We start from the raw sequence: 14,877 nt of genomic DNA, 5'->3' as shown, positions 1-14,877 counted from the left end.
TGAAGGATCTTGAAAAGACAAAAACTGGCAGCCATATTGGCAACTAAGCAGGAGGCTGGCTGCCAAAGTCCTGAGGGGCTTTAGTAACGCCAACGCTGAGGAGACTAACAGCATAATTCTTGGTTTTACAATAAGGATCAAAAACCTGATCCAAAGAAAGTTTAAAAAAAAAAAAAAAAGACACTCACTTTGTCTACCTCTAACCTCACCACGGAGGGGCCACACAAGACAAAATGGGCAGTGATCTGTTCTCAGAGCTGGTGGCTCTCTGTGTCCATCCACAGTGGCTCTCTCGTCTGTATCCACACAGACAACTAACGGCAAAAGAACAAGGATGCTGTGTAGCTTACTAGAACATGATTCAGATGAAACTATGGAGAAAGAGCCGTACTGTGCAGTGCACAGCGAGCACAGGCCGAGGCACTGTTAGCAGACACAGTAACAAAGAAGGGAATCACAACCAGCCGATCAGCATGATTCCCGCACCCAAGGCTGAGGGCCAGAGGAGCAGGAGGTCGCAAAGACAGTAAGGGCCAGAAGAATGGGGTTTGCTATGATATTGACTCTCCTGGGGATGTCGGAAACTACACCCGTAAAGTCTCGCCAACATGGCTGCCTACACAGGGGCTGAATAAGAATGACACCAATGGACATGGACAGGGGAAGGAAGTCTCGTGAGGCCTCAACCCTATTTAAAAAAAAAAAACAAAAAACTACAGGCAAATAAGGAATGCTTAGAGCAGAAGAAATAGCCTTCCTCAGGGAGAGCCACCAAATGATTATCCAATACCAAATACATACATATAAGTAACATTATCCAGACTCAGAAGGTTTTATTTATGTATTTAGGAATAAACATACTAACGCACATGTGTATGTAACAATAAAGAAAATGAATTTGGAACAGAGCAAGGGGGAAGGCAGTAGAAAGGGGGATTTGGAGGGAGGAAAGAGGGAGGGGAAATGATGTAATTATATTTTAATCTCAAAAAAATTTTTAAAGTAAAAAATAGCAAATAATTTCTTGAGCATTTTCTCCTCATGAACTGTACAATGTGGTTGATATATTGTGCACCCCAATAAACTGATCTGGGGGTCAGAGAACAGAATAGCCACTCTATTAAACACAGGTCTAGGCATGGGTAGCACACGCCTTTAATCCTAGCATTCAGGAGGCAGAGATCCAGAGATCAAAGTCACACTGGAAACAGCCAGGCATGGTGACACACGCCTTTAATCCCAGGGAGTGAGGGCAGGAAGCAGAAAGTTCCTGAGGACCAGGAACTAAGTTGGTTAAACTTTTAGGGTTTTAGCAGTTGTTCAGCTGAGATTCATTCGGATGAGGACTCAGAGGCTTCCAGTCTGAGGAAACAGGATCAGCTGAGGAATTGACCAGGTGAGGTAGCTGTGGCTTGTTCTGTCTCTCTGATCTACCTGGATCCCGTGGGTGTTTTTTTTTTTTTTTTTTTTATCCATAAGACCCTTTAAGATCTGTGTTACAGTACTTGGTGGTCGTTGGCTCGTGTGAGGAGTGCTCCATCTGAGGTTCTGGTTGTTTTATGTGAAAATGCTGGAAGGGACCCCAAGAACGCAGGAGTTTCCACAGAACAGTGATGACCAACTAAATTTAAATATTTCACACAACCCCCTCCAAGCCTCATGGGTAAGGAAGGCAAGTAAGAGTACCCAAGCGTCAGCCTACAGCACACCAGGAGACTGAGTATCCTTGGACCCCAGATGGAAGTTGGAAAGACCATCCAGGCCTAGGAGACAGGCCTGGACCACCACCCTTGGGGTAGAGTCAGGCCAGGACGATGCCAGAGTGACAGAGCATAGGAAAAGGTAGGGGTTCCAAATCACTTCTAATGAAAAAGAAAGTCACACTTTACGTGACAAAATGCTAATACAGAGTCAACAGATTGTAGATCTGAGAGCATTCTGGATGCAGGGTAGTTGAAAAAAAAAGTGGCTGGGCTTGTGTAGAAAAGGGTGGCAATGATGGACCAGTGCCACCTTGAGAGGAGAGAGAGAAGACGGTATCTTTTGGAAAGTATGGCAAAGGGGAAGTAGGAGGTGGCTGAGGAACAGGTTCTCTTACCCACCAGACCATCAGCAGTCCAGGGGAGAGCAGGCCACAGCCAGGAGGCCACAGCCAGGAGGCCACAGCCATCACAGAAACATCTGGCTCTGCCGTAGGAATGCAGTTTCCTTTTCCTTTACTTCCTTGATGTCTCAAATGGGCTCTGCGGTATCTATTCTTGGTTGTCAACTTGACTATACCTAGAATGAACTACAATCCAGAAATGGAAGGCATGTGATCTGGCTCTTGAGGCTGGAAGGCATACCTTTAAAATGGGCCACACATTCTGCTGGAAGCCCATATAAGGACAATGGAAGAAGGACGTGGTGGGTTTACCCTCACCTTGCCAGCACACCCATTCCTTCACTGGCATTGGAGCCTACTTCTTGGGGTTTCCAGCACATACAGAAGACCAGCTGAGATACCCAGGCTCGTGGGATTGAACAACTCTAGATTCTTGGACTTTCCATTCACAGCTAGCCATTGCTGGACTGTAGCCTATGTTATCCCAATTAATTCCCAATAAATAAATAATATATATATATATATATAATAAATAAATAAATAAATATATTATGTATATGGTAAGTTTTATATATATAATAAATTATATAGATAGGCAGAGGAGGGGATTCATTCTATATGTTCTATGACTCTAGAGAACTCTGACTGATACAGAGTCTCATTATGCAGCTGAGGCTGTCCTAAAACTATGTAACCCACTTTGCCTTCAAACAGACAGTGATCTCTTGTCCCCAAGTGCTGAAGTTACAGGTGGGAACCACCACACCAAGCTCTGAAGTTTCTTTGGAACTGAGAGAGAAATTAAACTACTCAAGTCCTACCCTAGCAGACTGCCTAGGAAAAAGCAAACACATATGAACATGGACGAGGCACTAGATAAGAATCTGCCATGAGTACCAAGTTTCCAGGGAAATTGAAAAAGAAATACAGCAAATGAGAATCTAAAACTTTTGGCTAATGAAAACTACTTTCCTACTATGGAAAGAAAGTCACAAGCAGAGGAAAACTGTCATATGATATTTTAGCATGAAGCAAATGTAATTTATAATTAACTCAGTAACTGACAATATTTAAAAGCAAGAGGACCTCTTCCCAGCCTTTTGGGTAGAATTAAGCAAGCAAGCAAACAAACAAACAAACAACAAAACAAACAAACAAAAAAACCCCACACACCAGGACTTGGAAACTCAAAATACCGGGTCCTGCCCTAAGGGAAGAACTGGACTGAAGAAATAAATAAGCAAGCCCAGCATGGTGGCTTATTCCTGCCATCTCAGCAGGTACAGGGGCAAAGGAGCAGGACTACAGCCTGTGTGAGCCCAGCATAAACTACACAGTGAGTCCCAGGCCAGCCTGGACCACAGTGTATGCCTATCTAAAGGAGAGAAAAAGCCAAAACTCTCAGAAACCAGGGACATAATATATAACTAAAGTGTGGGTAAGGCAGACGAGAACCAAAGTGAAGATAACTCAAAATAAAGAGTTATCAGAAAGGGTCAGAGAGAAACTGCCAGACGTTTCAACTACTACAGTCAGAGATTCTGAAGAAGGAAATGAAACAATGGAATACAGCATTTAAAACTAATTGTAAGATCTTGAACAAAAGACCTGAGTGTCCAAACAGAGAGAACCCACTTTGTATCTGAGAAAACTGACCCAGAATGGTCAACTCTGAGACACATGCAGCAACAGTCTTTGACTCTCCACAGCTACAACAGTGGCAGTCACAATCCCCTAGGCCTCCAAAGGAAAGCCTGTCACCTGCAAAGGACATTAAATTGGGCTGAAATTTGACCTATCCACAGCAACACATGAAATAAACTAAGATGGGGTAACAGTTAAAAAATCCAAGGAAAGACAGTATGAGACAAAGGTGTTTTTTTAAATCATTTGAGATATTTTTCAATTATCAGAGTTATAAAAAATGTTTTGATAGGCATGTAGGAATCTAAAGAATCCTGAGAAATTTATCCAAGAAAAATTCTTCCAAGGAAGAGACAACTGTGGATGCTCCAGAAATGGATGGATGGTTAGTATTAAGTATAGTATCAAGGACCTAATTGTAGAAAATTGTGGATAGGAGATCACAGTATTCCATGTGATATGCTCTGACAGAGTAGAAATAACATACTTAAGGCTAACAGATGTAGGAAGTAGAAAGGTAAGGCTTGACCAAGCTAGTCGGGTCCCTTGTGGATAAGAGAATTACCAAAGGATATTAGTATATTGGTGAGCAACTGAAGAAAATACACATTGTTCTAAATACTAAAATTTCCAATAAATAAGATGTAAAAATAGAATATTAAACAAAGTGACAAAGCTAAGAATAAAAATGGTAATTGTCGTAACATATATATAAACAAAACTTACCTATCGGAGGAAAACACGTTCAGATTTATCACAAAGCAAAACAAGAACTATAATTAATTGTGATAGACTACACCATCTTCTCCAGGACACATGGCATGGTCTGAGGGCCACGTCTTGAATTTAAAGAACTGAACACCAAAAGCATCTCCTTTGACCAGGAGAGAGTTAAACCAGAACTAACTAGAGTTAAACCTGAGCATGGCAAAGAAGGTGGGAAGCAATGACGTCAAAGGCATGCTCAATTCCTTGTCGGTTACTTCCGTTTTTAGCTAAGACAGAGACATGGGCAAATGGGATTTACTAACCATGGTTCCTGAGCCACTCAAAACCAACCAACAAACAAAAAAATCAGCCAGAATGTAGAAAGCAAAACACCAGATGTCAGTCAATGATGCTTACAGGTGGGAAAAGCTAAGCCAAGTGACTGCCTCAGCCTGAGGGAGTTTCCAAGTGCTGGTGGATGATGGAGAGGGCCTGGGAGACTCCCCGAGTGGAAGAGACAGAGCTGAAAATCCAAGGAGTTCAAGAAAGAGGGTTCCAGAGAAGGGAAAGCTACACAAATAGAACCTGGGAGCTTCATAGAGGGTGCCTTACAGCATCGCTAACTACTACTTACCACCGGGAAGAGACCCAGCTGAAAGGTTGACAGGGGCAGTGTTCAGCATTCACACCAGGTGAAACCAGCTCATGGTGTTCCAGACTGGAAATACTTACAGTTCATCCAGCAATGGACACAGAAGGCTTTGACTCAGGAGTGGGGGATAACTGGCCCTAGAATGAATACTATCCCAGTCTTGAGTAATTAAGTCACAAAAGTCTTACTTAGTATTAGCTGCCAATCACTGGAAAAAGAAGCTTCTGTGATGAGGGCTGAGAGCTGCAGTAATCTATGGGTATGAAGATGAGTATTTGGAAGGCAATTCCATACCATGTCCATGTAGCAAAATAATAGTAGTAGATTCTAATCTGGTGCTTATGCCCTTGCCAGCCATGGGTTCTTGGCCATGTTTACAGTTTCAGGTATGAGTTCTGACCTCTGGAGTAGGCTGGAAGCCCAATCAGAAAGCAATTAGTCACCTCTACAATATTCATGCTGCTATTGTACCAATAAGCTTACCTCAAATGTGATGTCTATATCTCACCCCTCCCTTCAAGGCTCAGGGAACATTGCAGAAGAGAGGACAAAGACTGGAAGAGCAGAGGTTGGAAGTTTGCTTGGAAACAGCATTTTCTGGATATAACTACTGTTGCTCTCACAAACTCCCAGCAGGCGTGGCTGCCCACCTAATACTTCCATAAGATCAAGCCAGTCAAAATTCCAGCATGGGTAGGGAAGGAACTCATGAGGCTCCATCTCTAACTGAGAAGCTTTTGGCAACGGATGACTGCCAGAAGAGAGAGAATCAGCTGTCTTCAGCAGTGTGGCCCTGGTAGGCTGGCCGTGCTCCAATGGATGGCCCTACACCCATGAGCATGTAGACAGAACTTATTGGACCCAATGGGTTATATAAAGCATGGAGGCCATGAGGTGTTGAAAGATGGGATAGTGTAGTGGGGATCTGGGAGTGTGGGGCAGTGAGGGGTAGACATGATCAAAATACATTGTATACATGTATGAAATTCTGAAAGAGTAAATTTGAAAGGTTTTTTTTTTTTTTTTTCAGAAAAGCATTACTCAAACAATGCAGTATCAACTGCATCTCTGAACAAAGCAAGAAGACACACAAGAATACAGAAAGGCTTGGCAGCCACCAAGATGATGCCTGACAGTGAGTCAAAGATCAACAGGCATGGGAAGGCAACCCACAGAGAGAATGATCAACTAGTATCCTTGCTAATTTCACAGTTGTTGCACTATGATGACATTGTATGTGTTCCAGGAGTTAAACAGAGTTAAAAGATCTAAGTTGAACTTGTAGGAGCAAAAGCACCAAAGTGTGAGATGGAAAACATAGGAGATGCAATTAACTGATGACTGGACTTGAAAAGAAAATAATAAACTTGAAGATTGTAATAATTAATCCAGATTGTGAACTTGATTGGATTTAAAAATGTCTAGAAGATTAGGAAAACATACTTCTCCATGTGTCTTCTGAGGTGTTTTCAGAAGATATTAAATCATGAGGGTTCTGACCTAAGCAAATGGTTTAATCCATTGACAGATCCAAATTCTCATGAGACCCCTGGGAAAGATGGATGCCTGGAGGTTGGGCCCTCATTTGAAGACATGAGTCTGAGTAACTCCATTGGAAAGCTGTGGCTTGGTCTTGTCCCTTCTTGCTACTGGCTGCTCTGAAGTGAACGGCTGCCTCTTTCTCATATTCCTGCCATCATGGTGTTCATTGTCCTCTCAAGCCTAACACAACAGGTCCACGAGATCACAGACTGAGCACTCGGAAACCAGGAACCAAGAGAAGTCTTTATTTAAGTGGTTTGTGTCATATATTTTATTGTAGTGATGGATGATGGACTGACAAAATGGCTTAGCAAGAGAATCTATTCAAAATAAAATACAGAAAAAAATTAAATGAAGATGGCACCCGTAACATAGGGGACAACCATTAAGAATGAATATGTCCAGCTGGGGGATGGTGGCAGTGGTGGCGCACGCCTTTAATCTCAGCACTTGGGAGGCAGAGGCAGGCAGATCTTTGTGAGTTTGAGGCTAGCCTGGGCTACAGAGTGAGTTCCAGGACAGGCACAAAGCTATACAGAGGAACCCTGGAGAGAATGATTATGTCCAACCTTCCTGAATCAATTTACAAATCTAGTCTTGCTCTGTACAGTTCACAAGGAGCTTTTCTGATAACTTAGTAAACTAATTTGTGAAAAGGCATGACTTGTCAAGAAAATCTGTAAGAGCAATATAGTGAAGAGGCCAATGACAAATCTAGTGCATTGTTCAACATCCTCAAAGAGGGAAGAAAAGACAATAGTGAGCCCTCCCTGTGTGAAGCAGATCCCAGCACCAATGAGAACGTAAAACACTATTACAATGACGAGGAGACGCTATTCACTTTCCATCTGGCTGTATTACTGCTTAGAATGAAAAATGAGAATCAGAGGATCTTTGCTCTGACTCAGGGACTATTGGGCTTCATGGTCTCAGTGAAGCCGGAGGGGTGGGGAGGCAAGAGATTGTTTGTTGAGGGATATTCCATCCAACTATGAACCCCAAGTTTACATTTGCGTTAATTAAATAAAATGAACCTTGGGTCCGGAGGCTGCGTTTGCAACTAGTTGACAGAAAGTGATCATAGAGCCTCAGAGGGCATCCGGGAGAGAGAAGCAGACACGGGAAGTAGTAGGGAGGGGTTTGGAGTGGCGCAGAAGCACAGGTCTTCCATGGATGCCAGCAAGGAGAGAGGGTTTGCTACTCAGCCTCTCTGAGCTCGTAGGTTTTCACCCCAGCCTTTGAATCTCAAGCCTTATTCATAACTAGAACAATAGAGATTTAGTTAAAACTACCTTTTGTGGCAGTGACAGGGCCGGTGCCTGTGGGAGCAGAATTCCTGCCAGGGTATGGCCTGAACAGCTGGGCTGCTGCTAGAGAAGCAGCCTGCTAACTGCAGACTTCCAATTGCTGGCTGAGATAGCAGTAGATTAAGGCACGGGCACTGTGCCAAAAAGTTAAAACAACAATTGTTTTCCTATAACTTTCTTCTTGAACCTCTACTAGTAGGTAAAAACGTCTTTAGAACAGCATAGTAAGTTTTTAAGACATTGCACATGAGCAGTTAATAGTCAACTGTCATTGAAGTCAAGCCCCATGGATGGGAAAGGAAAAACACATTCCTACCATTAAGCTCCAGGCTCTGATTCTGTCTTAAGATTAAATAAAGAGCAAATGCATAAAGAAAGCATATAAAGTGTGAATCCTTTGGTCTCCCTTTTGGTCATCCTGTCTTATACATTATCTTGAAATGGCCTGTAAGCTGCTTATTGGTGCAAAGGCAGAAAAAAACATACAACACTGGAAAGAACCTAGAGAAGCCTGGGTCCCTAGAAATCATGTGTTCTCTTGGAAGGAAGAGAAACTGCCCTATTGAAAGCAACATCACTGCTCTGCTAAGCTTTAACTGTCAACCCGACACAACCTAGGGCCATCTGAGAAAAGCTTCCATTGCAGAATTGCTTCGACTGGCTTCTGGGTGGATCTGGAGTGTTGTCTTGATTAATCATTGATGCAGAAGGGCCAGGCCCACTGTGGGCAGCACCATCCCTAGGAAGGTGGTGCTGGGTTGTATAAGAAAGCTTGAGAAGCATGATCCAGAGAGTACCTGGCAAGCAACAGGTATGGTTTCAGCTTCACAATACTGCCCTGATTTCCCTCAATGATGGATTGTGACCTGAACGTGTAAGCCAGACGATCCCTTTCCTCCCCAAGTTGCTTTTGGGCGGAGTGCTTTATCACAGCAACAGAAGGCAAACCAGGACAACCCTAGGACTCTGTTGTTCCTCTTAACATTCTGAAGCAAGTCAAAGAAGAAGAATTGACGTCCATGAGCTGAGGTAGACCTCTGCTGCACTGGCCAGAGCCGACTGCCATCCATTAACTGTCATGCCCATTTCATGCACCTCTGAGGAAAGTTGAGAAAACTGCCGTCATCGTCATCTTAAAAAAACAGTTTTTCCATGCCTGGAAAAAAAGCGCATGTCCTCTGGGCACAGATTGAGTGTCTCTGACCCTTGGCTGGCCACTTGCTTTTGCTGAGCGGGGAAGGCGGCTCTGACACCAGTGTGTGACTGGCCACCTTCTGTACCTGCTGCTGAGTGCGAGATGCCCGGTCACTGATGTGGGAAGACTTGAGTGGAGCCAGGAGCAGAAGCAGTTTGTTTTTTTGTTTTTTTCCAGGACCTTTTGTCCTGAAATGATACGACTGAGAGTCATTCTTCACCAACTGAATAGGAATTTGCTGGGTTTTCTACAGAGCAAGTCTGGAATTGTTTGATCCAACTGTGGGGACAAATCTGACTTAAAAAACAAACACAAACGGTAAGCCCACTCTCCTATGATACAGCATACGTGGGCTATATTCTTCCAGTAACAGTCCTGAGGAACCCAGAGCTCTGGCTCCCTTAAGGGTTGATCACCAAGAGAACATTCTAGTGCTGAAGAAAGACAGCAACTCGGAGTTAAGGGTAACCACATATTGTGCCAATTTCTCTGCAGGCAGAAGCACAGAGAGGCCAGACTCTTAAAGGTCACTCCTGATTGAGATAATCTTAAGAATGAAATATGGGTTTGCAACCCAAAATCTGGCAATACAGATGAACATCCACGATGGGCACTGTGACAAAAATAATAGCCCCAGTGGGTCAGGAACAAAAGAATTTTCTCAGAATGAACAAAACGTACCACAGAACCACAGTGTATATTTCTGCCATAAAACAAAACAAAAATAAAAACTGACTTGGTGCCAGGCACGCCACAGTGGGGCCACATCAGAACCAAGCAGCTTTACCTTGTCCATATTTTCTTTAAGTTGCATGTGGGTGTGGTGTACACAAGTGTGTGGCATGCACGGGTGTGTGTGCATTTGGATGTGCGCACCTGTGTGTGGAAGCCAGAGGTTGACACTGGCTGCGGTCCTCTGTCGTTCTCCAGCTTATGCGCTGGAGCAGGGTCTCTCACCCTTGTTCTCCAGCTTATGCAATGGAGCAGGGTCTCTCACCCTTGTTCTCCAGCTTATGCAATGGAGCAGGTCTCTCACCGAACCCTTAGCTTGCTGACTCAGCTGCTCTCCCTAGCTGGTTTGCTCCAGAGATGCCCGGTGCTGCCACCTCCCCTGTGCTGGGATTATAGGCAGACCACCACGTACCCTGGTGCGCCATGAGTGCTGAGGATCTGGACTGTCTGCTGCAAGCACTATGCCCACTGAACCATGTCTCCAGCTCCTCTTTTTTTTTTTTTTTTTTTTTTTTTTTAGATAAGAGCTCTCACTGTGTAGCCCAGGCTAGCCTGAAATTTGCCATCCAGCTGCTTCAGGGTGCTGAGTATTGTGCTCCCGGCTTTTCTTCCTTCTTTATAGGCCTTCAGTAACTGTCACATTTAAAGCTGCTGGTAAACATGAACTGAAGTCAATGTTGCTGTGCTTGGATGTTTTTATTACCTTTTCATCATAAAATGTTGTTGATTTTTTCTGCATCAAAGAAGTAAGTGAGATGTAGATTTGTCCAGAATTCCTTTTCATATTTTCCTGTGTACGGACATTTTGACATGCTTTATGTCTCTCAGTAAGATCAGCTTTTCTTGCTTTTTTGTTCTGAAATCTGTTTCTCAGATGTGTGCTTGGTATTCCTTTACTTTTCTTCTGAGTGCTGTGGTTTGATTTTCTTCCACATAAATCCTGAATTGTGAGGTGGTGGCTGAGCAGTTAAGTGCACCTGAAGTTCTTGCAGAGGACCTGGGTTCAGTTCTCAGCACCCACATAGTGGTTCACAGCCATCTGTAACTCCAGTTCCAGGAGATCTGATGCCCTCTTCTGACCTCCATGTGAAGCAAGCACATCCATGATACACATGCACACATTGAGGCAAAAATACTTTTAGAAAAGTAAAAATGTGTACTTTCAAAAGAGAAAATACAAATGGAAGCAACATTTAAGATTTTTTTCAAAGACTACCTAAGAAAGGCTGTGATGAAATGAGTATTTCTATTCATCATGCAATAAGGGTGTAGCCTTCCTGGAGAACAAAATGGTTATATATAGCCATTGTCTATCAAGTGGTCATTTTTCTATAGCACTATATATATATAAAGTCCTAAATGCAGGCAAAGATTCTATGCGGGAATTTCAGTGTTATTGATTAAAAACACCAGACTAACAAAATGAAGGCTAGGGCTGGAGAAACAGACCAGTGGTTAAGAGCACTTTCTGCTTTTGCAGAGGACCTGAGCTTAGTTCCCGGCACCCACATGGCCGCTCACAGTTCTAACTCCTGTTCCAGAGGATCTGATGCCCTTGTTTGCTCTCCACGGATACTGCAACTGCACACATGGTCAATTTACATTCATATACATAAGATAAAAATAAATAACAAGGGTTGGGGATTTAGCTCAGTGGTACAGCGCTCGCCTAGCAAGCACAAGGCCCTGGGTTCGATCCTCAGCTCAAATAAATAAATAAATAATCTTTTTTGAAAGTTAAGACAACGGTTTAACATATTAAGGAGGCTTCATCAAAACAGTATTTGCTAGGAGCAGCTGGATAACATAATAAAAAAGTGGTTATATAGAGCAATTGATTATAAAATGATTATTTTTCTTTAGCACAATTAATTTCAAACCTGTTAAATGAGGAAAAATAGTGAAAAAATATGTGTGTGTGTGTGTACATGTGTGTGTGCATGCATGCGTGTATGTGGTATGTGTGTTATAGAGGGTTGAACCTGGGGCCTGTGCATGATAAACAATCACTTTACCACTGAACTACATCACTACCCCTGAAATGAATCTTTTTAAAGGGCAAATATTTGGTTTAAAAGAGAAATTTCAATATTCCTAGGCCCCCACAGTTCACTTGCAAATTTTTTCAAATTGTCACAAATTGGCAATGTCAATAAAAAGTGTTCTCCTGTGGTCCTTTGGCATATTTCTTATGGCATTTAATACACACAGCACAAAATGTGGTGTCTTATTTCTAAGTCACTGGTAAGGCTTCTGGTCAGTAGCAAGCTGTTTATAAAGTTGTGGAGGAGCAGAACCCAGAGAACCCAGAGGCCTGGCTCCACAACCACCCCAGTAACGGGTAGTAGAGGGGAGTGACAGTCACCCCATCACAACTGAGAGCAGTAAAGCAGACAGGCTTGTCTGTCACCCCCACCCTCAGCACCGCAGTCACCAAGCTGTGCACCACGCAAGGGTGCAGGAGCCTCACGTGGGCATCCTTAGTGGTGGGACAGTTGAGCACAAAGGTTGGGGAACCATCCAGTTATTCAGTATAAGGATTGACCATGTTTGCAGCAACAGGAGTAGCACCAAGGAATGGGTCAGTCTCCAGCCCCACATAAAGAACAACCCAGGAAACAGTGCAGTGCTGGAGATGGACAGGCTGTGCAGGAAGAATGGTAGAGGGCAAGGAAGTGGGGGAGGGGAGGTGGCAGACGAGAGTGGCAGAGACAGAGCTTCAATGCAAGGTAACAGATGACAGCTGCTTCCCATGTCATTGACATCTACAGTCCTTCATACTCATAGTCCCCACTCACTATATACAGAGACCCTACGGTGACCACCTCATGGGCCAACCTTCCTGTGCAGACCAAAGTGATGGAGATGACGGACAGCCAGGGTACCACACAGCCAGGCAGACCAATGCCACAGGCTGTGCATGGCTGGTGATTACAGACCATCATACTGCGGAGCTCACTCTCCAGACAGCCTAGAGAGGACAAGGCAGAGAGGCAGGCGGAACTCTGTGAGTTCGAGGCCAGTCTGGTCTACAGAGCGAGCTCCAGGATGGCCAGGGCTATAGAGAGAAATGCTGTCTCAAACAAACAAACAAACAAACACAAATGAAATAAGCTATATGCCCAGCAGTGAAGGATCAGTTCAATTACAGTATGTGCAGAGTGTTGGCACTGTAACCCTATGAACATGGACTTCCAACTGGGGACTAAGTAGGTGTCGCCAGTGAGTGGGGGGGGGGCAGTGGACAGCTAGGAGCACTGGAAACAGATGGCTTAGGAGAGTCAGCAATGCATCTAAGGAAGACTGCTGCTATCTGATTCCATTTGGTGCAAAGCTGTGCAAATGTAGGCCACATATTGCCAGACCTTTATATTTAAAAAAAATTATTTGGAAATAATTTCAAATTTATTAAAAGTTATAAAAAAATCAGAGTACAAGAACATCTGTGCTCCTTACCCACCGTCTCATATTGTTTATATTGGAGTCTGAGTCTCCCACCCCCACGATATTCACACGCGCGCGCACGCGCACACACACCACCTTTTAATGAACCACGCACACTATGGCTCTTTGCTCCTGAGTCCTCTGCTGTGCATTTCCTTTGAAGAGAAACCTGAAACTTCACTATTTTGAACTGGGAAAACCATAGATGAAGAAAGAAAAGTATGGGGTGGTTCACAAGGAGGATGGACAGTCAACCAGCCACCCCCAAACAGAGCTCAGCAGGCCAGAGGGGTTGAGAGGCCCAGCACGATCCATTTTGTTGCTTCAGGAAAAACAGTGCGCTTGCAATGCATGTCATTGTATGTATAAACTGGATCTGGGTACTGACCACGGACATATGTCATGAGCATCTTCCAGCCTCCAGAGACGTGCCTCCCTTCCTTACAGGTCCCATGTCCGCAACCGTGGGAGTGAAATAGACAGAACAGCTGCCATCTCTGCAGCGGAGCACAGGCCCTGCTCCTGCATGGTGTCCCCTGCTGCCATTTATTGCCTTCACATTTCCTATCTCCACCCAAAGTACCCCAAGTCATCCTGCTTCTTTACCTGCTTTAAACGCCCTTACTCCCCGCCCCCCGCCACAATACAAGCTTCTTGAGAGCCAGGGTTCTGCCTGAGTTATTTACTTCTAATTTTCTAGAACCCAGGACAGAGCATCACATAGTTGGTACTCAGAAAATACTTACTAAGGAGTGGGACTAAACTTAGTTCTATAGACTGCACAGTGTCTCCAGGCTCCTATCCCATGCTTCCTTCTCTGGTGAGTCCTCCAATTTTTGAGCTAGCAACTGGGCCGATGCCCTAGCATCCTGCAAGAAGCCAGCAACACTCTGTCCTACACCAAGAAAAACTGCTCAGCTTTAACGACCTTCTACAGGAGAATCCTGTCCTTTGTATAAAACACAGAACCCAAATCCAAAATGTATGATTTAAAAATACTTAATGACAATATTTGAAAGGCATTTCATTTCATTTCTTTTTTCTTTTTTTTTTTTTAAGGAGAGAGTCTTGTATGTATTAGCTGGACTTCATCTTACAAAGGGAAATAATTATTCTCCATCAACCATGTTAAGTTGCTAGAGTTTCTGTCCTGGAAAAGAACAGGGAAAGGCATGTAGGTACCTGATGGTTCTCCACACATCGAAGCCATCCAGAGGCTTGGTACCATTGGTGCTTCCCCCGGCCAGGTTCACCAGCGTTGGAAGCCAATCCGAGATGTGGATGAGCTCCCGGGTCTTCACGCCTTTTTGTTTCAGCAAGGGGCTTGCCACAAAGCTCACTCCACGGATGCCACCTTCCCACAGGGTCCATTTCCTTCCTCGAAGCGGCCAGTTGTTACCCCCAGACAGAGTCTGCCCACCATTGTCTGAAACACAGATAGATAAGCCTTGGCATGAGTGGGCGAAAGATATCAAAACAGAGTCATATGTCAAGTCCTAACAGACAAAAATGTCACTGGTGAAGCTGAGGTTATGGAGGAGGGGGATCA

At 44.0% G+C, this 14,877-nt stretch overlaps 1 protein-coding gene across 1 annotated transcript in view; it reads right to left on the bottom strand.

Annotated features, from left to right (window-relative positions):
• Arsb (arylsulfatase B) overlaps positions 1 to 14,877 on the bottom strand; it is a 166,460-nt gene that overhangs the window by 71,549 nt on the left and 80,034 nt on the right. Inside the window, exon 5 of the mRNA XM_036207196.1 lies at positions 14,511 to 14,754. Coding sequence (XP_036063089.1) covers positions 14,511 to 14,754 — 244 coding nt within the window. The remainder of the gene's footprint in view (positions 1 to 14,510; positions 14,755 to 14,877) is intronic.

The sequence above is a fragment of the Onychomys torridus genome, chromosome 15, assembly GCF_903995425.1.
Source record: "Onychomys torridus chromosome 15, mOncTor1.1, whole genome shotgun sequence".
NCBI classification, from domain to species: domain Eukaryota; kingdom Metazoa; phylum Chordata; class Mammalia; order Rodentia; family Cricetidae; genus Onychomys; species Onychomys torridus.
Note: the sequence above shows the minus strand (reverse complement) of the source record. Positions and strands in the feature narration are given on the sequence as shown.